Source organism: Grammomys surdaster, unplaced genomic scaffold, assembly GCF_004785775.1.
Source record: "Grammomys surdaster isolate TR1022 unplaced genomic scaffold, NIH_TR_1.0 264, whole genome shotgun sequence".
Lineage (NCBI taxonomy): Eukaryota > Metazoa > Chordata > Mammalia > Rodentia > Muridae > Grammomys > Grammomys surdaster.
In genome coordinates this window covers 3,110,234-3,133,602 of record NW_021604705.1, presented here as the reverse complement: position 1 = coordinate 3,133,602, position 23,369 = coordinate 3,110,234, and the positions used below count along the sequence as shown (strand labels likewise).

The 23,369-nt window shown below is 37.5% G+C and overlaps 1 protein-coding gene across 2 annotated transcripts in view; it reads right to left on the bottom strand.

Moving 5' to 3' along the window:
- The window catches only part of Kiaa1324l (KIAA1324 like), a 165,161-nt gene that overhangs the window by 1,634 nt on the left and 140,158 nt on the right, over window positions 1-23,369 (bottom strand). For both annotated transcript variants that reach the window (XM_028776069.1, XM_028776070.1), the window contains 3 exons: window positions 15,557-15,683; window positions 13,317-13,495; window positions 12,151-12,316 (listed from right to left, as the gene is read on the bottom strand). In XM_028776069.1, the coding sequence (XP_028631902.1) occupies window positions 12,151-12,316; window positions 13,317-13,495; window positions 15,557-15,683 (472 nt within the window). The remainder of the gene's footprint in view (window positions 1-12,150; window positions 12,317-13,316; window positions 13,496-15,556; window positions 15,684-23,369) is intronic.

Below are 23,369 nucleotides of genomic sequence, written 5' to 3'. Positions count from 1 at the left end.
CAAATCAGGATGCCACACAGGACTTAAGAATCTACACAAGCTCCTGAAGTCTTTCCTCACCATCCTACTACACCTCTCTATTCCATGCCTTTACCTATGTGCTACGAGATGCTACACTTCTTCTTGTGACGCTGAATGACTGTGTACATGTGCAGGATGCGTCTCCACAATGTCTAAGATTAAAAACAGTAATAAAGTAAACACATTCCCCCAAACCCAAAAAAAATCTATTATAAATGACTATAAGATAAACAAAATTTTAACACCTACAAAAACTTAATTGCAGCTTTCTTTTGGTTGTGGAGTGAAGTCAGGGCAAATGAACAAACATCCGGATGTAGTAGGAATGTACCAAGTAAGTTATGGCCTTAAGAATGTAAGATAAAATAAAGACATTTTAAAATATTGAGCTTTCGTTGTTCGAATCATGGAGACCCATTTTTTTAAGTGTACATAGAACAAAACTAGATGTACACAGCAGCTCTCTTCAAACACTAGGACCAGCATAGGTGTCCATTAGCAAATAGTATCCATAGAATGCTGCACCACTCAAAAATCAAAAGTAATCCACTCCTGATTAAAATACTGTGTATACGTCTCTCACAAACATTCTTCAGGGTAAAAGAAAATTTTGCACGAAATATGACACACTGCATGATGTGACTGTGTGGGGCTATCCTGTGCTTTAAGAGCGCATTAGAGCAATTTTTGGGGAGATAGAAGCTTGACTCCATGCAAAAAGGCTATAGGTGGCTTTCAGGATGAAACTAGTGTGCTAGATTGTCATAGAATTTGAAGTACATGCCTTCTCCAGAATTCAGGCAATCGTGTGTATGCTCCCAATGCATGTAGTTTGCCTAGAGTAGTGGTTCTTAACCTGTAGGTCATGACTAGTGGTTCTTAACCTGTAGGTCATGCCTCCTCAGTCACATTATGATTCATAACAGTAGCAAAATTGTAGTTATGAAGTAGCAATGAAGTAATGTTATGGTTAGGGGTTACTACAACACGAGGAACTGTGACAAAGGGGCACAGTGTTAGGAAAGTGAAGAACCACTGCCTAAAAGAAACCTTAACTACATTTCTGAAGTGTTTAGGAGTGAAGCATATTGAAGTCTGCAACTTACTTTAAAATATAAGAAGACACTGATAAAAATTTAGAGATGAGCAGATATATAACAAAGCAAACATAATAAAATTTAGGTGGTACTGTTAATGATTTGCATCATATAATTGTCTCATATTTTCTGCAATAGTTCATTTTAATGTGTAAAAAAATAAATAACTAAACTCTGACAGAGCTGACAAAGTTTTCTTTTTCTGCACAAGGCTATTTGCCATGGCAATTGTTTTCTTTGCTGTATGAACTTTTGAAATTAATATTTATTAATCCTATTTATTAATTCTTGAGATTATTTTCTCTGCTGCTGGAGTCCTTTGCAAAAAGTCTTTGCCTTTGCTTTTGCCCTGCCAGTATCTTAAAGAGTATTTTTGTATATTTCCATCCTGCAGTTTCAATTTTTCAAGTTCTATATTAAGGTCTGTTTTTTATTTTGATTTCTGTGAGTGCAGGATGAGGAGTGGAAATCCAGTTTCATTGTTCTACATGCGGATATTCAGTTTTCCCAGAATCTGTTGTTGAAGTGGGTGTCTTTTTCAATGCATGTTTTGTTACTTTTGTCAAAAATTAGGTGGCTGTCACTGTGTGGGCTTATTTCTAAGTCATCTACTAAATATTCCATCACTCTACATGCTTGTCTTTGTGCCAGTACCACACGGTTTTGGTTATTATCACTTCATTATATAATTTAATATTAGATATTTCATCAATGTCTCTCTGCTTAGAATCATTTTAGGTATTCAAGGTCCTTTGTGCTTACATATGAATATCTGGGACCTATAAAGCAATTAAAAAATGAAATGCCAAAAAATCATCAGACTCATAAATAGTATGAAAGTTAATAAACAGAACTATCCAGGAAATATTTTTAATGTATTCAACATTCTTACCCAGCAGGAAAATATAAATTAAAACTGCTTTGAGATTTCATTTCACCCAGTCAGAATTGCTCTCATCAGGATAACAAATGCTAACAAATTCTGGCAAAAATGTGAGAAAAGAGGAACCCTCAGACACTGCTGATATGAATATAAACTCATAAAGCCCTCATGGAAATTAATAGAAAGGTTTTTCAAAACCTCAATTATGGAACTACCATATGACCCAACTATACCTCTCCTGGCTGTATATTCAGAGGACCCTAACTCCTATTACAAGGATACTTCTACATTTGTATTTATGAATGTATTATTTACAAGAGAGAGGAAACAGAACCAGCTTAGATGTTCATAAATATATGAAAGGATAAAAATGTAATTATATATATTATAAGACTTTATTCAGCCAAGAGAAAAGGTAAAATTATGGCCTTTGTAGGAGGGAAAAGCTGATAAAACTAAATCATTATGTTGAGTGAAATAAGCCAGTTTAAGAAAGACAAAACTGCATGTTTTCTCCTGTATGTGTTTATCTGGGTGGGCGGGGTTAGGTGTTAAAACTAGAAAAGGGCCCATGAAATGGGAGAAGTAGATGTTTAAAAGGTGGGAGGGGGAGGGAAAGATAGAGCAATGGAATACATGTGATATAAAAAAGGGGTGGGCTGTTAGTGAGTGGTGGGGAGCAGCAAGGAATTGGGGAGGGCAGCAAGGGAGGGAAACAAAAAGTATAACACGTGTGAAAGTGTCAGAATAATCACAGTACTTTGTATGTTGACTTAATTATTGAAAACAATAAATTTTTAAAAGTGAACAAAACGATCACATTGACTGGAATTGTTATATTAAAAAATGTATATTTCTCATGGAGGAGTACCTCTGTTAACCTCTGATTCCCTCTGATGCTAAAAATCTTTTCCCATCTTTCAGTGTTCTGGCTCTAGTATAATGGGGGAAGGGGGCACTACAATATGAGGAAACACTTAAAAGTCTTTGTAATGGTTTAACTTACTCTTGTCCTGTACCATTCAAGGCATTCTTCATGACATGGCTTAAGCAGCACTTTTCCTTAAAATGTCCCCTGGTACCTATATATAGTATTGTCCTCCTTTGGAAAATACTGCCCAGTTGAGAGAAGGCTGAGTAAATTATGGGATGTCTTTCTCTCTTGGCTTCTATATGCTAAATATATGGATTATCTTTCATTCCAAATAATTTTTTCAAATATGTTAATACAACTCAAATCCTTAGATGATAGATATGGTATCTTCTTCCAGAGCAAAGGTAAATTCTGATTATAGGCCTACAAGTTCAAAACAGAACCTCCCTATACAGCTCAAATAGGAAGCACACTCTTACAAAAGGCAGGTTCCCCAAGGCAGGGGAACAATGTGCTATATGTGCAGGCATCTTCTAGCTCTTTACCCTCCACACAACGTAAATACTAAACAAACAAAACAAACTCTGGCTGTTGCTCCTACTATAGATAAAAAAACAAACAAAACAAAAAAGAAAAACCTGTGTTTTGTCTCCAACGTGGGAAACTCAAATCTGCTAAGAAATATGAGACCATGATAGACCAACATGTTGGCTGGAAAGCACAACGACATTTCAAAACCATTAGCGTTCTTCAGTGTTTTGCTAATAAAGACATGAAAATGATGGAGACATGGTTTGGTAAATACAGAAGGATTCAAGTTTCAGATGCTGATTAACACGAATTGACAGGAAATGAATTCTCAAGATTCCATTAAGCTTGCAGGAAACATGTTGAACAAATCCTCAAAGCATAAGGGGGTCCTATGTTTTATTGCCTGATAATAAAAAGAAACATGTCGGCAGTGGGGAATAGAACAAGAGTTTAAAGGGCAGCTGCTGAACACTGTTCTCATATTGATTTTTCTCTAGCAGAAGGATTTCTTTACTAATCAGACCATTGGCTTTAGATATAGTCCTTAGACTAACACTGAACTTAATAGTGATAGGAAGAAAGCATTTATTTTATAGGTTGAATCCTGGTGAGTTAGAATTTTGAAGATTTGGAGGACTCATTGCCTACTTGGCCATCTTAGATTTCAAAACACTAGATTCTACCAAGCTGTGTCCCTTATGTTATGCCACTGTGACCAATGATTTCAGAGATATAAGTCAATGGAAGGATTGTTTTAGTTCATAGTTTTGGAGGAACTGGTCAATCATATGAGGAGGGCCTGGGAGAACAGCCTATATCCCAGCAGACAGAAAGCACAGAAAGTGAATATAAGAAGGACCCATAGCAAAATAAAGACCCAAGACCCAGGCACAACTGACTTGCTTCCCCTAGGGAAGTCCCGCCTCCTAATCAAGCAATCTATCAAGCAACTGAGCTGTTAAATGAGATATTTCATAATTCAATATTTTAAATATTCAAAATATTCCCACAGGCATACCCAGAAGTGTGTTCTACTAATCTCTTAAGCTTTAGCTAAGACAACCGAGTTAACATGATTATGCAAGGCAACTTCAGAACCATCAATGACAGTTCAGATAGTAAGTATATCCTTCTAAGCACACAAGCATACATTAGGTCTCCTGACCCATGTATAAAGAACATGAAGTGGAAGGCTCTTATAATCCCAGCACATAAAATAGCCAAATCTTTGGGGCTTGCTGCCAGTCAGCCTAACTTACAGGTGTGCTTTGGGCCAATGAGAGATCTTGTGTCAAAAAAACAATGTGGACTGCCCCTGAAGAATGATACCTGAGACCAGACCTTTGAGGAATGCCCTTTGACCTCTACACACATGCATACACATATACCTGTTCACCGCCCCTCCAAAACACACAAGCATCCACATAAGTAAACATGCACATACACAAAATCAATTAATTAAATAAAAGCTGATAGGAAAAAAATTGCTCCAGGATTTTGTGCAGTTCCTGACTAATAATCACAGAGCACTGGTTTCCTCTGGAAGATTTTCCTGAAAACAAGTTTGCACAAGAGATACTGCACAGAATTGAGTAGACTTTGTGCTCTCCTTTAGCTCCCAGACGGAGTCATAAGGCATATGGAGATCATTGAATTATAAGATGTTGACCAAATAAAATTCAGATAGTTATAGTCAGCTATCACCTAGAAATTTCCTCCATCCTTTATATTAAACCTAAGCATTAACTAGATGCAAGAAAATGGAGCAAAAAAATATCCTAGATTAAAATGGATTCTTGGTGGTAGGGAAAGTCTGCAGTATATAAGCTACATACAAATCAACAAATGACAGAAAATCTGTGGCCTCACACAAGAATCAATTGTGATGTGACCTGTGATTCAAGAGGTCTCAAAACTAAAATAAATATGTCAGCAATAACAACCTGCTATTCAGCATGACTTTGGATGAACGGAAAATATCAATTCTGTTGGATAATGTGCAGCAGCTAGGCTGACTGTAAATAAAAGCAAATACAAAGTCTATTTGATGTCAGATATTCTTTCTGTTTTATGTTTAATCCTTATCTACCCTGTCATTGGCTTCTCAGGAAGATGATGATTAGTAGAGAACCTAAGATTTTCTGTCATGAGGCACAAGGGAGGATGCTTGAATCTCACTTAGAAGGGAGAACAAAATAGTCATAAGAGGCAGATGAAGGGAAGTAACTGGGTGGGAGATGGGATGGGGAGGGAAATGGGGAGGGTTCAGGACCAGGTGTGGGAAGGGACAGAAGGGATAGAAACATGGCCATGAGAATAAATGGAAATCTGTAACTGACAGGGGTGGGGATGTAGAGTACATCTCTAGGACATTACAGAAACCTAGGATAAAGGAGGTGCCCAAAAATCAGTGGGGGTGACCTTAGCTGTGACTCACAACATTGAGGATATGGAACCTAAAGCAGCCACTTCCTGTAGTTGGGCAGGAACCCCAGTGGAGCAATAAGGACACCAACCCACCCACAAAATTTTCAACCCAAAATGTATCCTGTCTACAAGAAATGCAGGCATGAGGGATGAAGCAGACTGAGGGAATGACCAACTAATAATCAGCCCAACTTGAATACCAATCCAATGGGCAAGTACCAATTCCTGATACTATTAGTGATACTCCGTTATGCTTGGAGACAGGAGTCTAGCATGGCTGTCCTCTGAGAGGCTCCACCCAGCAGCTGACTCAGACAGACAGAGACACCCATACCCAAACAGTGGATGGAGCTTGGGAACTTTTAAAGAAGACTAGGGGGAAGGATTGCGGACCCTGAAAGAGACAGGAACTCCACAGGAAATCCAAGAAACTCAAGTAACCTGGACCCTTGGGGCTCTGCAACCAAAGAACATACACAGGCTGGACCTAAGCCTCCTCACACATATGTAGCAGATGTGCAGCTTGGTCTTCATGTGGATATCAAACAACTGAAATGAGGGCTATCCCAAAAGCTGTCGCCTGTATGCCTGGGTTATGTTTATCTAGCTGGGCTGCCTTGTCTGGCCTCAGTAGAAGAGGATCTGCCTATCTCCACAGAGACTTGAAATGCCAGGGTGGGGGGATACCCAGGAGGATCCCTCCCCACTCAGAGAAGGTGAAATGGAGGAAGGGGGTGTAAAGTGAATAAAAAATACTGTCCAGAAACTTAGGGTGTACTCCCTACCTGTGTATCATCACAATCCTTGCAGCAATCTTATGAAAGCATTTTCTGTAGTGGATGATTTTTCAAACTGCAGATTCTACCAATATGAGAGAGCCTCATCCCCAGTGTACCTTTCCACACTGTGTTTCTGCATCACACTCTCATCTATTTGACATACATGACAGATATGATACCGCTATTTTGAAATCTTCTATTCGCTTGTTGCTATGTTCTGTTTGCACTGACTTTCATTCCTATGCTAACCTTACAACCCTACACTTTCTGTCCCATTTATGGTGAGTCAGTGGGGACAGAAAATAAACCTTCCTTAAGGCTTTGAGGAAAATCTTATTTCATTGTACTCTATAGAGCAAAAGAAACCCACAGGATCAGTGGGGTTCTTCGCTCATCAACATCTTAGCATATGCCAAGGCTGACTTACTATTGTCACTGGTTTCTGTCAGTAGTCTCCGGCTGCTACAAGTGTTCACTCTCTGGTTTGCATATATGTAACTGATTCATGAGCTTTTGCAAATGATCCATCTGTTTTGACTGACACTTGGAACACTATAAACTCTTCTTAAGGACAATAAACTCTGGGAAAAAAATCTTAGCATCTGAATAAATCAAACATGTCACTCAGAGAGAGCCCACAGCAAGAACCTATCTTATGAAAATACCAAAAGACTCAAGCTTCTCTTGAAAACTGCCTAAGCCCCAAAGGTTACACTGATCCGTCATCCAACCCACCACTATAGACACAACAATACAGACACTATAGACACAGTAAATGACTGCAAATTATGTGTGCATATATAAATACATATTTATTTAGTATGTATAAATGTGTCCTGGGGTGTGTGTGTGTGTGTGTGTGTGTGTGTGTGTGTGTGTGTAATTCAGAGAACAACTTCCAGGAGTCAGATCTCTCCTTTTACCCTATGGGTTTTGGAGACTGAGCAGGGGTCTTTAGGACTAGCAATAAGCACCTCTACCTGCTAAGCCATCTCACAGGATCCAAAAACCGTATTGTTGATACAGAAGTTATCACAGAATATCAGACATGGGATTTATGACAATGACTGGTCTTTTTTTTTTTCCTTAGACGCTTGGTGACATTATTCTTTGATTCTTTCTTTTCTATTAGTGGTGTTTCACCACTGATAAGCTAATTCTAGCCTCACCAGTTTTGCACTATATAAAGATTATGGACTTAGGGACTATATAAGACAATGGCACACTATTTTTTAATCAAAAGAATTCATCAAGCAGTAAGCTGAAATGGTGGTATCAATGGGACTTCCATATTTCCTACCATTGGAAGGTATATGGTATCATCAAACACTGAGTTAATTCTCAGCAACTAACTACAGAAAAAGCTTCTAATTACCTCTTTACCTCTCTCAAACATCTTCTTACAGGATTTTTGTCAGTAAGTATGATTTTACATGAACAGTCAGTCACCTTACGATTACTCTATAGGTGATAATCAGGAAGTAAGAAAACATATATGTTACCTGCAACTTTGTCTTGTATTTTCATGACTTTACATCAAGAGTATAAAAATATCTTGCTGTATATACTGCAAACTATATCTCCCTGTAATAGCACATGTTGATGAAAGCACATTGGATCTCCACAGCCTTGTAAAGTTCCCTGGCCCTCTTGCCCTTGAATGTTCTAGAGAATAAAGGTGAGTGGCAGCTGAGGATGAGTAGGAAAGAATGACTTTATAACTACAGAAACAGAACACTACCAATCAAGGAACAGAACACAGCCGATGGGCACTTGGAAAGAAACATCCAAAATGCCAAGGTGTGGCTCTCTCAAATGGTACCATTACTTTATATGACTTTCTGGTCTGCCACACCCACTACATGAGCCACTCACAATTTTCTGGCCATTCCTTTCAGGATTATTGAGAAGTCCATCATGTGCAGTAGGACACAGCCCCAGCTCCTGTCCCATTACTAAGCAACACCACTCTTCCCATGGCCATCACTCAGTCATCTCACAGGGCCACAAATGCCGACCCATTTTTGGTACAAACAGAAAAGCTGAATTGACCAGCTGTCTTTAAAAAGGGGGGGATATGATTATTTGAAATGGATGAAAACCCTTAAATTTTATTAGCCACCAAAGAGGCTCCTTTGTAGGCACAATTAGCTTGTGTTTCCTAACTGACGCAGGTCCTACTCATAGTACCCCAAAAATGTAACTAATAATGAATTCCAAAGACATACAGCATACCACTGAGACCATAGTGTAGAAACCAGAAGTTAACTTCCTTGTCTCCTAAAATCATTGTGATTTTACCTTTAGGAATGATCACTAAAAAATCTTCAATTTTTGTGGAAACATCCAAATATATCATGCAACCGCTAGAGAAGTATAAGAAGCTTTCTAAATGAGCAAATAACCTGTTTCTTATTCATAATCATCTGATGCAGTTATTTACTTAGTAAAGGTGTTATAAGTTTGTCTCTGCCTCTAACTAGGTAGTCAACGGCTCCATGCCCAAGAACACTCAAGTTAATATCAACTCATTCTTTGCGCATTAGTATACACTATATAATTATCCTATAATTCATATTATAGAATATGAATTCTATATGAAGGAATTCTATATGGAGGGTGAAAACTGTACAACCATTAATACATCCTATTTTACATTATCTTGATCATTTGACATAGCTTAGATTACAATAATAATTACAGTTGAGGTGCATACATTGTTCATAGAGTCCATATAGACAAAGGGGGAGATACATTAGGTCTCTATATTGGAGTTTTTTTAGGGGGTGTGTTAATTCTTGTTCCTATTCCACTTGAATCTTATGGCAGAAACATCCTTCTGTCAGTGGAAAGCTATCTGGCTGAGTAGAAATGTCAACACAAAGACTAAGAGAATGACATTTACTTCTCTAAAGTACAATCTAATGATTTATGATGTGCTTATGGTTTGCCAAGGTGTGTCTGGAGTTGGCATAGGCTTAAGTGACGTAAACTAGCCTCATCTTGCTGCTTAATATGGACTCAGGCTTCGTTTCAATGATGTACAGAGAAAATGGACAAGGTTTCATCCCAGCCTCTGGCAGTCAAACCAACCAGAATGACGAATGGAATGTACACAAAGGAAAATTCATCAAAAGCCAAGATGATAGAGAAAAGCAGTTTAGATATAACTGAGATGAGACTCAATGTTCTTCTTACATTTCTGCAATTCAATGACAAAATCACTGATTTACTTTTGTTTCATACTATTTTTCAAGAATAAGGAATGAAAGTGAATTTTTTGTTTTATAAATGTATGAACCTATCAACTGATTAAAAAGAAATTAGGAAAGTAGGTTTGCATAGAAAGCACCTTTAAGATTAGAGTATTTTTTCCTTCTCCAGTAAATTTCAGTAATTTCAGGGATGCCCACTTGTCTTGGAAATGGCTTCTCCTTCTGTAGCAGTGGGCAGACATCTTATCTGTCCAATATGATGAAGAACAAAGGACAGACATGCTTCCTGCTCCTGCTGAATGCAATTCATATTCTCAAAGCTTAGGAATGCAAACATGTATTATCATTTCCTCTGCACACGACTGTGAGACCTGAGGACTGGGAACAGGTACAGCTACTGTTGCTCTGCCCAGTACATCTCTGTAAATTCTAAACTGTCTTTGGTTTTCTGCTTTAAAGTATACATAAACTAGAAGGCTCATTTGTTCACTAGCAAATAGGGCAAATCGTTAATTTTTGACAATCACTATACATTTGGTATTTCACAGTAATCATACTCTCCTGAAAATCCCAAATTAATAAAGAAACCAACCTATTCATTTTCTTCTTACATGATTACCTATATTTATGAGCCTAAACTCTTTCTTTAATGAAAGAAAATGGTTACTAAACCATGCCTACAAATACTTTTTTTCTCTTTTTCTGTGTTTGTGGACTCATGCCTGTTTACATGTGTGTGAACCTACATGAGTAGATGTGTGTGCATACCAAGGTCAATAGTTGATATCAGAAATTATCCTGATGGCTCTTCTATCTTATTCAGTGAGGTAGGGTCTCTCTGTCCCTAGACAGAGATCTCACGGACACGGCTCACCTTGCTAGGCAGTTTACTCAGGGGATCCCATCTCCACCTTTTGAGGCTAAACTACAGATAGACCAATATGCTCATTTGGCATCCATATGTGTTAAAAGGATGCAAACACCGGTCCTTAATCCTGCATTGCAACTATTTTAATTATTGGGCCATCATTCCAGACAATGTCATCATTTGTCATTTGTCCCTCTTGCTGCAAATCATTTGAAATGCACTTTCTTCCTCATTTTTCATTCTGTTTATTTTTATGTTCAGTGGGTACACTGGCATTTCTTATCTCAATAGTGAAGAATGTCAGAGAAATGTCATTTCAAACACTATTTAAGGTTTCACTTTCTCTTTGTATATAGCTGCCGCAACAAAGCCAATAACACAATGACATCCAACGTGATACCATGAACATCTACCAAGTTATCAAATTTTTCTATAGAAAGACAATCTTACTGTGAAATAAACACAAAGATATAGAAAATATGAGATCTTTTATTAACCAAACTTTGTTTTAGAGATTATAAAATGATACATGAGCTTAGTGAACACTTGAGAATTACTAAAATGTTTTACTTCATAGATGCAGATTAGATTCCAATTTCCCAAAGCAGCTACTGTTAATTGCTTATTATATAAATAATGGCATACATATTTATCATATAGAAATCAAAACATTAACTTATTTTGACTTTTGTTCGAACCTACTGACCTTTCAGCATACAAAGATATTCAATACTTTTCATTTTTATTTTTGAGATCATAGTATAATCATTTAATTTCCCCTTCTCCTTTACTTCCTCCAAACCCACCCATGTACTCTCTAGTTCAGATTCATGGTCTCTTTCTCTTTGTTGTTACAGATACATATTTGTATTCATAAATATAGCCTTTGGAGTCTGTATATGTTACTTGTATGTGTACATTTTCAGCACTGACCACATGGTACTTAACCAATCGATGAGCTCTTCCAGGGGAAACTGTTTCTCCTCTTCTCAGCTTTTCTTAGTTGCCTGTAGTTCTTTATCAATTTTTAAAAAATATTTCAATGTTTTTATTATATTTTTTACTATTTAAAACAATGTTTAAATGTATATATTTTGATCATATTCTTCTCCTCCCTCAAGTCCTTCCAGATACCTTTCCCAACTTTAAGTTCTTTTTCAAAAAACAAACAAAAAGATTTTTTTAATAGCTGCAGAGTCACTCAGTATTGCATTATTTTAATATAGAAAAGTTTCTTGCCTAACTCTCATGGAGGCTGTACAGGTTCTTTCTACTTTATTAACTCATAAATACTGTATTCAGCTATTAATCAAATAAAATAAACTTCCTAAGAGTACTTGCATTGAGTAAATACTAGTGAGGCACATATGTTCTGGATGGCAGAGCTTGCATGGATGGGGTATGGTCCCTGATGTATAAATGCTCAGTAATTCCAGGTTAAAAGTCAGCTCTCACCTTTGTGGCCAAAGACTTAAGTTTTCCTAGTATTGACTGTTTGTTGGAATATACAACATCCTCTTCATTATCTTCGCCTTCCATGATAGCACAGCTGTCTGCAGCTGGGAGTTCACATTCTTTTGAGTTAGTTGTCATTACTAATTTAGAATATTTGTATTCCAGCCTAAGCAGGGGTAAATAAATAGAGTAAATAAGGATATAGCCATGTATAAAAATAATAAATTCATATTTATTATAAATGTTCTTACACCAGCTTCTAGTCCTGATAATCCTGTATAGTTTCTCCAATATCAAATTTGCCTCATCTATGGCTATAGCTTTAAACGTTCTTACTTATTACCTATCTGCATAAAAATATTCCACAGGATGTCAGAGAATCAGTTCAATACTGTTAGTTTTACCATTTACTTTACATTGACCTTACTGTATAATTATATAGAACATTTATAAATCAATGAAAAGCCTTGAGGTCAGAATGCCTTTCCTTAATGTATGAATGGGATACCAATTCACTATCACATTTTCTAAGGTTTAGATCGTGAAGATGAGAACGCTGAGCAGAGGATTTGCTTGTTATTGTATCTCTACTTCAGTTGTGCCTTTTCTCTTTAGCAATGACTTCAGATATTATCATTATTCCTAGAAATTAGAACATAGATCTACCATATCCAGAAAGCTCTAAATCCTCTCCAAGGATTCAAGCCATGTAACAGATGCACGCAACGGCTGGACTCAACATTTGGCACCAGAGTCTTTAAGACTTGGAATAAATAAATATGACGTCTGCCCATTTGCTTATCTGTTTGTTTAAAAACATCTTTGTAAATGAAACTGATACAACAAGAAGTCAGATAATGTCAGAGAAAGACATTATGTTACCACCTTCTAGTCTCAGCCCTGTTCCTATCTGGGAAACTTAGAGACTTTATTATTTTTAGAACAAATGACTAATCCAGTGGTCAGTGATGTTCTGTTCATTTTCAACTATCAAAATAAGAATCATTTATTCTCCCTATTTTCTCAAATGCCTTGCCTATATGTTTCTTACCAGAAATGCCTCGTGGCACCGAGGGAATGGACAACATATAGTAATTAGGTCTAAAATTCTCATAGTATAGACAAGCTTTCCAGTTCTTAAAAGATCATCTAGCGAGGGTACTTACTTTTGATTCTTTTTCCAAAAGTAGCACGTTAAAGCCACCAACAAAACAGCTGTGAATGCCCCCACACCAGCTCCTACTTTTAGCCAAAAGTCAACTGTTTCACAGGTTGACAACTTCTTCTCGGGCAAAGTAATTCCTTTGATGCACCACTTAGGCTCATTCCATACATATAATATTTCCTTTTAAAGCAAAGAGATGAGGCCATAGATGAGACGAGCAATGAGACTAGGATTGAACTGGAGAAGCTAGAATTAGTACTGAGTCCATTTATCACACAGAAGAAAGACTTTGCTAACCATATTCTCATCATAACCATAAAGGGTATTTTTCATTCAGCTAATACTGTAGAATATCTACCAAGAGAGGAGATATAGAAAATGAGTAAATTAATCAAAATGCAAAATTTAAATAGAGACTGTCACATCAGAACAGTCTTCCACATGCTGAAGAAATAGAATAAAAATTGTTCCACTTTGACAATTTTGGGGGTTGTTTTCCTCAAAATTTGATGACTCCGGATTTCTTAATCTTGTTCTTAAACACACTCTCAAGCTACTTAGTACAACTACTTGGAATGGTTTGCACACATCCATCAGGTAGGCCAGTCAACCCAATAAACCTGTCCCTGAATGGAGTTGCCTACACACCAGGGCCCTGGGGTATGTAAGTGTACCACAGCTCACCAACTCAAATGCTTCATGTAAAATTAGGTACCCAAGATGCACAGTGCTTTTATTTGCCAAACTAAGGAGTACATTAGCTCAGGTCATCAGTACCTATACCAACCATTTGCAACTTCCCAAAGTAGATGACTCAATTCCTAAAGCAATGTGCCCTAAATAGCAAGTGGCAACCATTGAACAATAAAGCCAATATAGTGGGTCTTACCATGCATTTTTAAAACTAAAGTGCTAAAATGAGGTAGACCACATATGAAAATCAGAGTTCAGTGTATTCTTCCTTTTATAGCTTAGCATACATTGTGACCAGTAGTTATCTACAATTATCATGGAGTCCGATGAACCAGGGTACTTCATTTTATTTCTGATTAATCACTTCAATCATCTGTTGTATGTGGTCACTTTATCTGGACTCTAACAAAAAGATAGCTATGTTTTACTTCATATGACCAATATGCAGGAGAGTGGTTCACTATGGGGAAAAGTTTCATTCAGGTTTCAAATGATATCTCCATGTGTGTGTTTTCTTAGAAAAGGGTTTTTAGTGATCTATGATAACTATCATCATTCTTATTGAAATGAACACCAATAAATTACTTTTGAAGTGGGTGACATTTTTATAAGGATGAGGAGGTGGAAATGCAGGGGCACATTTGGGTTCACCACTCTCTCTCTAAGTGTAAACTAGGGTGAGTGTGGACCTCATTTGAAGCACATTCTATGAACACCACTAAAAAGTTTTGTGTGAAAGCCTAGAAAGTTTTATCAAATGTATATGACTACAAGACCCATTAAAAGCTCCATTGTCTAGTAGCTATATACTAAGCATCTTAAAACCTCAAAATTACAGAGATACATGTAAACCCAAAATGCCAAACTATCCACTCAGTTCCTCAGATACTGTAGGAGAAAGAAATGTAACTGAGCAAAGTTCGAAGTCACTCTAAAAGAATTCATTAGAAAGCCTGATCTGATCATCTGGTATCACCTGGAGCAGACAGCCGACAGAGCGCTGAACAGTCCCTTCTTCCAGCATGGAGGGGGATTTTGTAACAGGATTAAGATAAATTTAGTGATAAACTCAAAAGCATTTCTCTTACTGATAACACAGTATCACTTCAAATCTTTATTACTGCCTAATATTAGATATGATGCTTACCACATACTTCGAACCTGGTGTAAACTTTTTGAGATCTCAATTTGATAAGAGTACTTCTCTCACAAGCTATGAAGGCTTTTCTGCTTCTATCAGCTATGTATGAAGGAGTTACATTCTGTAAACTATACAGATCTATATTTGAAATACTTACAGAATAGTGGAAGTGCATGCCCAGCCAACACAAAGGGGAAAACAGAACAGAATGGGAAAGGAAGTAGGACTAAAGCAGTCCTTGAACTTAAATACTTAGAATTTTTAAAGATACACATTGAAGTACTTTAGCAATCATTATTTTTCTTCAACTGTGAAGCTTTACAATCCAAAGAAATCTTCATTTATTCACAGACATGAATAAAAGCACTTGACATCTGTTCAGGGTGCCTCCATAGGTTAGTTCTTACCTGAAGCCCTCTCTTGCAGGCTCCCTCAATCTCATGGAAGTCATGCTCTGTGCACAGAGGGCAAGCTTCTGCACTCTCCCATAGAAAATAGAATGTACAACCATCGCAGGTACCAGCTGGACACTTGCTAAAAAATTAAATAAACAGCAACCTTTTTAATGCATTAAATCCACTCCAATCAATACTGCAGCTCTCAAAGCGTACTTGGAGTCTTGGTAACACTTGTAAGAAGCAGAAAAAGTTCTAAAGGAGACCACACTGAGACCACAGTGATACACCCCATGCTTGCTACAAACCTGGTGGCTACAGTAAAAGACAAATAATGCCAAGTGTAGGGAAGATGTGATACAAAAAAGAACCCTCATACATTACAGATGAGAATGTGAATAGCCCCTCTATTTTCAGAGTCTTGCAACTCTTCAAACAACCACACATGAATGTACTATCAATCAGGCTATAAGCAGGCATGTCTGCTCATAGGTATAAACGCAATAGAAGCAATGTGCATTTCACACAAAGGTTGGTAATGAATGTCCACAGCAACATTATTCAAAATGACCACTATGGGAAGAGCCTAAATGTGCTTAACTATTTATTTAACTAAATAAATAGTTAAGTGGAACTGTCTGAGGGAATTCTAAATGACTATTTAAAGGACTGCAGTAATGATATATGCCTCAATTTAGATGAACACTACAAATACTGTGCTAAGTGGGAGAATTAGGCAGAAATAATGCACATTATAAGATGCTACCCATATGAAAGTCTAGAATAGGGACATAGACCAGATGATTTGCTGCTTCGGGTTTGGAAGAGGGTTAGTGTACAGGAAGACGAGAATCAAAGGGTTCAGAGACTCCTGGGGAAATGATGAGATGACCTAAACTTGGTTGTGGTCATGACTATATACTTCTGCTAAGAATCTAAAGAGTCATTGACTTATATACTGGTTGAATAGTTTATATGGATTGCATGGAATTGTGATTTTCTACAGCCACTTCTTTATACATTGTGTGTGTGTGTGTGTGTGTGTGTGTGTGTGTGTGTGTGTGTGTTGTCCATGAACCTGCCATTCTGCTACACTGCTCATGTGGAGATCAGAAAAACAACTTATAAGAGTCAGTTATCTCCTACCATATTAGTTTCAAGAATCAAACTCAAATCACCAGGCTTAGCCACAGGCATGACACCTTTGTCCTCTGATCCATCTCACTGACCCCAAGCTTTTTTCTTTGAAACATTAAAAGTCAGGCCCAGATAGCTACCAAAAGGAAAGAAAAGATTCTGGGAATGTTTCTCTGAACGCATAGCATCTAAGCTGAGTTTACGAACACGTAGGAAGAGTAAGACAGAAGGAAACAAAAGAACTTCCTACCAAGGAGATAGAATTGTATGATGAACTGATAAAAACAAATTACATGTCAGTCACTCTTGCTGGACCATCCAAGGCAAAACAATGAGGACAGTGAGAAACTAAAACACAAAGCTTCAGATGCCAAGTAGATTATAGCTTCTATCAAAGAATTACCTCAGGGAGGTAATTGTGGAAGAGAACCAGGGTCTCTTACAGAAGAAGAAAAAAACAACCATGGACATTTCTGAAGTCAACCCTCAGATCAACACAATATCCTATTCTCCAGTCCAATGCTAGGTCCCCCTGGACTGACAATGACTTAAAGGGCTGAAGATGAAGGTGGGGGACAGAGTAGACCTAGGGTAGATTACAGAGCAATCATGGGCAAACTCTAAGTGGATACTTTATGCACATCTGCTTTCTGATGTGGGAGCCAATTTCATCAAGTTGCTTCTTTGATTAATGAACAGATAAATCCTGTGTGACTCTACATTAATCTGTTGTTGTTGTATATTCTCTGAATGAACCAGAATCTACCTGAAAAGGTTCTGGTGTAAGAAATAATTTTATGAATATGTAAAATCCTTGGAGTATTCTCTTAATTTGCCTACCTAACGTCCAGTATTTCTAAACTAATCCATATGATTAGAGGTTTTTCCAATCATGGCTAATGCTAAGCATGGGTCTCCTGAAAACTCATAAAAGTTAAGAGAAAGAAATAAAACAAACAAATAAACAAAAAAGATGTCCCCTTTTAAAATCCTCAACATAAAACTTTCTTGGTATATTAACTCTACGTATTGACATAAAGACATTTCAATACAAGAAAACCATGCACTTTGATCATACACCCTCACCTTCCATTTTCACACACTCTCAAATATTCTCTTTCATCCCCCTGATGGCCTTACATCTCCTTTGTTCTTATCAATTTTTATAATATTTATCTATATGGAATCTAGAGTCCAGAAGAGGAAATCTCAAATATTTGTGTTTGAATTTGACTTATTTTGTTTTGAATAGTGATCTTCAATTGTACCCATTTTCCTGCAAACAACTTAATTCTATTTTTCTTTATGGCTGAATCAAACCCCATTGAGTACATGCATCATGATATCTTCATCTTGGATACTGTATATAATACAATAAACATATCTATGTCTGTTAAGTGACATTCATTAGGGTGTATACTGTAAAGTGGTATAGTTGAGTCACATGAGTTCTATATTGAGTTTTTATTGAAGACCCTCCATGTTGGCTTCCATAGTCATTGGGAAAATTTATACTCACAGAGAAGTGAATGATTCGCTTCTCCATACATCTTTGCCAGCATTCACAATTTACTTAACAATAACTATTCTAACAGGGGTGAAATACAACTTCAATGTACTCTTTTTTATTGTACATTTTATTTATTTACATTTCAGATGTCATCCCCTTTCCACCCCACAGAAGCCCCTTATCCCATCCCCCCTCCTTTCTTTTGCTTTTATACCATTTTAACTACATGCAAGTATTAAGGTCAGTTCTAGGTTGAGGAACTAGCAATACAATAGATGCAAATAGTCAAGGAACAAGCAAGACAATAAACACAAATAGTCAAAGAACAAGCAAGGCAATAAGCAAAGTTCCATGATCACTCCTATGATCACTGTTTCTAGGGGCTTATCAGGATGACCAAAATATCTGAGCCTACTTCTCTGTCTTAGCCCAAAGTCATTTTCATGTCTTAAGTCTACTTCTTTGTTCTAGCCTAAGATTTAGATTCCTGTATGAAATTATTTCTTTGTTCTAGTCTAATGTCAGATTCCTGCCTGAAGCCCACTTCCTTGTTCTTGGCCAATGTCAGATTCTTGCCAAGCAGCCCCCAAAACACAAAAACTTCAAGAAAAAAAAAACCTAGATATTAATGTCATTTATAAGGCTGTCACTGTGTCAAAATACTACAGTGATTAGATACTTCTCCTTGGTAGACTTCACTTTTCTAAGGATATACTTACTTAGGTTAAATGTAGTTTAGAATCAAGTCCTTAATCCTTTTAACCCAATCCTTTTACTATCGGTGGCACCCAATTTTGATTCTTTGAAATAAACTGCATTTCAGAATTTGAATCAAGCCATCCCTCTGAAGTGTGCCAGGATACAGAGGCTGTCATCTGACTTGTGATTCCTGTCAGTCTTGGCATCTCCTGAAACAGTCTCTCTCTGTTCCAGATCCTGGGCACTGGAATAAGGCAGGCCCTCTAGTGTTAGATCCATAAAACATGGTAGTTTGCCTCATTTTAAAAGGCTAAGTATGATTGTGCATGACTGTGTCTTACACTGTTTGGTCTGTAACAGCAAAACACATTAACTCAAAAATAACAGAATCATGTTTTCTAAATTCACAGAGGCTAGGGAGGCTAAGTTCACAGTGCATCTGAGTGAGGGCTTGCCCTCTGATTCACAGACGATGCTATCTTACAGTGTATTCTCATATGGCATAGGGCTAGCTAGCTTTTTAGGTACCTCACATGGCAGTGTGCTAATTTACTCTTCAGGCACTTCACTTGACATAGGGCTAGCTAGCTTTTTAGGCACCTCACATGACACAGGGCTAGCTAGCTCTTGAGGGCACCTATAAGAACACCCATTTCATTCATGTTGTCAGAGCCACTGTAAGCCACTTCTCAAAGCTACTACTTTCTAATATTCCCAGGCTAGTATTTAGCACTGTAATGTTATTTCAGCATATGAATTTGGGGAATATAAACTCTCAAACCTAGCCAACTGAATTTTAACATAAGGATATTTTTACCTGTGAGTCTTAGAACAAGGGATACAAAACCACACCATTACATATTCCTTTTCTAAAGAATTCTTCTAAGACTAATTACTACAAGTTGGTACCTGTTCAAGACCATATTAGTAAACTCGCTTTCCATTATCCTTTATCTATAGATTGTTTTCCTTGGTGAAAAAAAATCTTTTATTACATCTATTTAAACATTGTTCTAAAAGTGTATGAGGGTTTTGTGATGTGATTGTAACCATCTCTTAAAATGACTTACTCATGTTCGAATTGCACAATTTTATCATGCCTGCATTAAAGCTTTCCCTTTATTGATTACAGAGGGTTTTTTGAGTATTTTCAAATGTTCATAAAGCTTTTATACGCATCAGTACATTTCTGTTCTAGGGACATATTTGATCTTAATCTTTTGTGTTATCTTGCTTTTCAAATTTGGGTATCTATTATCTTTCTGTAAAGAATCAAAGGGAAGAGATAAGAAACTCGTTTAGTGTATCTCTGACTCTTAATTTCAAATGGATAGACTTTTTGACATTAATAGGCCTTCTTTCATGTCTCAACTAAATGCTGCATTAGAGTTCAATAAACCTAATGACTTTGATATAAAGACTAAATTTGAGCCTGTAATATAAATCCCTGGAGTACTCAACTCTTGGACACTATCAGGACAGAACTGCAAAGCATCCCGTTGGTGAGATGCAACATCCTCAGACTCTGTGATGATCATGAAATGAATTTGGATTCTGCAAGAGGATTTCACAAAACAATTTTAGACCGACTGAAAAACAAGTTAAGCAGTTGGATAGGTTCATAAACTGATAAGAAGTTAAGAGAGAGATGAAGATGATGTTCTTACATGAACATTAATGATGAATGCTTCAGTTAAAATAAGACACAAGCAACTTGTAGATCTGCTGAGCTGTGCTCTAGGATAAATCTACTTTGCCTCTTTATTAAGTGTGTTTCTTGACAACTCTCTACTCAGGAGACGTTGAAAAACAGTGACTTGAAATACTCGAAAGGCATTTTTGTCATGAAAGAGCAAGAGTCATTAGGAGGTTGTTCCACCTGAGGTGTGGTACTCAGCAGCTATACAACCTCAGGCTCAGTGCTTCCTACTTGGTGAAGCAAATATGTTTACCTCAAGGACCTTCCAGATCACATACGTTCAGTGCCCGTTTTCTAGGAAGGTACTTGTGTAATCTTTCCAGTAATTCAAATGCCTCGGGCCTTTTAATGGGCAGTTCTCAGATGCAATGCTCAGATATGCATTGTCCCACACAAACAGTCTCTTCAGCTTCAAGTCCATCCATCTGTGAAGTTGACCCGAGGTTTAAGGAGCCAGGGGGGTGGGCTCATCTATGCAGATTTATTTAGAAGTATGAGCAGTCCCTTGCAGAAGAAACTTAGTCTGTACCCAAGCAGCAAACTTCATTAGATAAAAAGCCTCAGAAACAACTGGGGGTGTCAGATTCTATTTGCCAGAGATGCCACATTATAAAGTTCTCGCCTACAGTACTCCATCCCCTCCAGACACTTTGCGGAATTAGGTACCACATACTTGCATTTGCCAGATCAAGCAGAAAGGTTGAAGTTTCTAATCATAGATGAAACCAAAGTCCAGATAACATGAGTCCTCTCAAGTCCACACTCAGCAGGACATACACACACCCCTCTTCTCCCTGTTCAGATTCTTTACTTTTCAAGAGCTAGAGGGTCTTTTGAAAGTTTTCTTGACCACCAAGGTTCAAAGACCCTGCTGACTATTACCAATACTGAAGTCATTTTCACCTGGTTGATCAAGAATAATTCCTGATGTGGCACTATTGTAAGGTCTCACTCTGACTTCTTGGTCAATACCATCTGAAGGCCAACTATCTAGTTAGCATCTTTTCCTTGGATATTTTAAAGCTTTCAAAAGGATGCAGCAATAAGCCTCCCTCAAAAGTAGAATGAGAAACCTGTCTATTATTTCCTTGTTAGTTGGAAATCTTTATTCAGCCCTGCAGCAAAAAGACAAACAAACAAACCTAATTATTTGAGAATGAGATGCTGTTTTTCTTGTTCTGATCCTTGGGCTCCCCCTTGTGCCTTGTTGGGAAATTCACTCAAGAAAAAACTGAAGGTCTTAGCATTGTCTGTGGGAGTCAGTACAGCTCCCTAGAGCAGTTGTCTGCATGCATATCACAGCCACAAATGAATTTTTATCAATATCTGTGTGTGAAACTCTGCCATAAATACTACATTTTTAAATCAGCTTTTCAAAAGACCAAGATGCAAACAATAATACTAAAGAACAGATAATCTGTCTCAGGAAAATAGAGCATGCAAAATCTGTGGTGGGTTAGGTCAACAGAAACGACCCTCCGATTCTCATAAGCTTTGTAGCTGCCTTCTATTTTTAGAAATACTCCAGTGTTCAAAACCCAGAGACTTGGAAATCAATTTTAACAATAGATATTCTAGGGTTTCTGCTGCAGGCAATCCAGAGAAACCCCGGTGAACACAGTAAAGTTCCCTTAGAGGCAAAGCTTGCAAGAAGTCAAAAAGAGAAACTTCACATTCTTCTGCTCATGAGATGTCATCCCTTAACCCCATGAGGCTATGTTTTATTTATGGTAAGAAATCAAAATGTACCCTTGCAGAGTCAAAAGATGATTTATTTTCTACAGGCCATAGCTAGTCTTTAGGATACCATCTGCTTGAGTCAGAGACCTGGCGGGGAATCTTTAAAGCCACCCAGATGGACTCTGCAGACCAGACCCAGAGAGGTTAATTACAAAATCTGGAAACCTCATGAGAGCTATTGTAAATGTAATGAGCACCACAACTCAAACTACCCCCGCAGAACCCCAGAGTGATGAGATGTGCATCTGTTTCTGGAATCTTCGTATGTGTCATTACGGGGTGGGGTGGGGGGCAGAGAGATACACTGTAGTCCAGGAGCATCCTTCTCTCCCCGTTTCTCTATCCGTGTCTATTCCTCTGTTATCTCATCATATTCTTCTCTCATCTTGAATAGGTGAAAAAATAACGAATCATTATGCAAACCTGAGAAACAGCTGGTAAGAAGCGAATGCTAATGTGCCTATATATCCCCAAACAATCCAAAGTAACCACGTTACTGATGTTATTGTTGCTAGAATACACAGTAGTTTCAGATATAGAGCAACATTTTCTAATCCACCTGTGTAATAAACAGGAGAGCTTTAAAATGTTCTCAAATGAGGTTACTAAAAAAATTAAATCATTTTCTTATTAAAATGACTTAGATAGGACCACACTATCATCAAGAGATCCCTTAACTAAACTTCCTGAACAATACACTGAAAATACTGAGATAGTTAAGTGTTCTTCTTGGGGATGGTAGGCTGTATTTAAATGAATAGTTTTCAGAGCCTACGAGTTATGTTCTAATGTTCCCAACAAAAATTAGCAGGATATACCAAATATAGACCACAAAGAGCTAGTACCTCAGTTTCAACCAATTGAATATCCTGCATTAGGTTCTACAGGTCAGATTTACCCTGATGATTCTGCTACAATTTCTCAGAAACCTGAGCTTGAAAATGGATCTAAACACTGTCTTCAAAACCTCATTCCCTTGCAGAGAAAGGAATCAGGCCTTGGGTTAGATTAGTTAGTCCAAAGCCAGTTAGTTAGTCCAG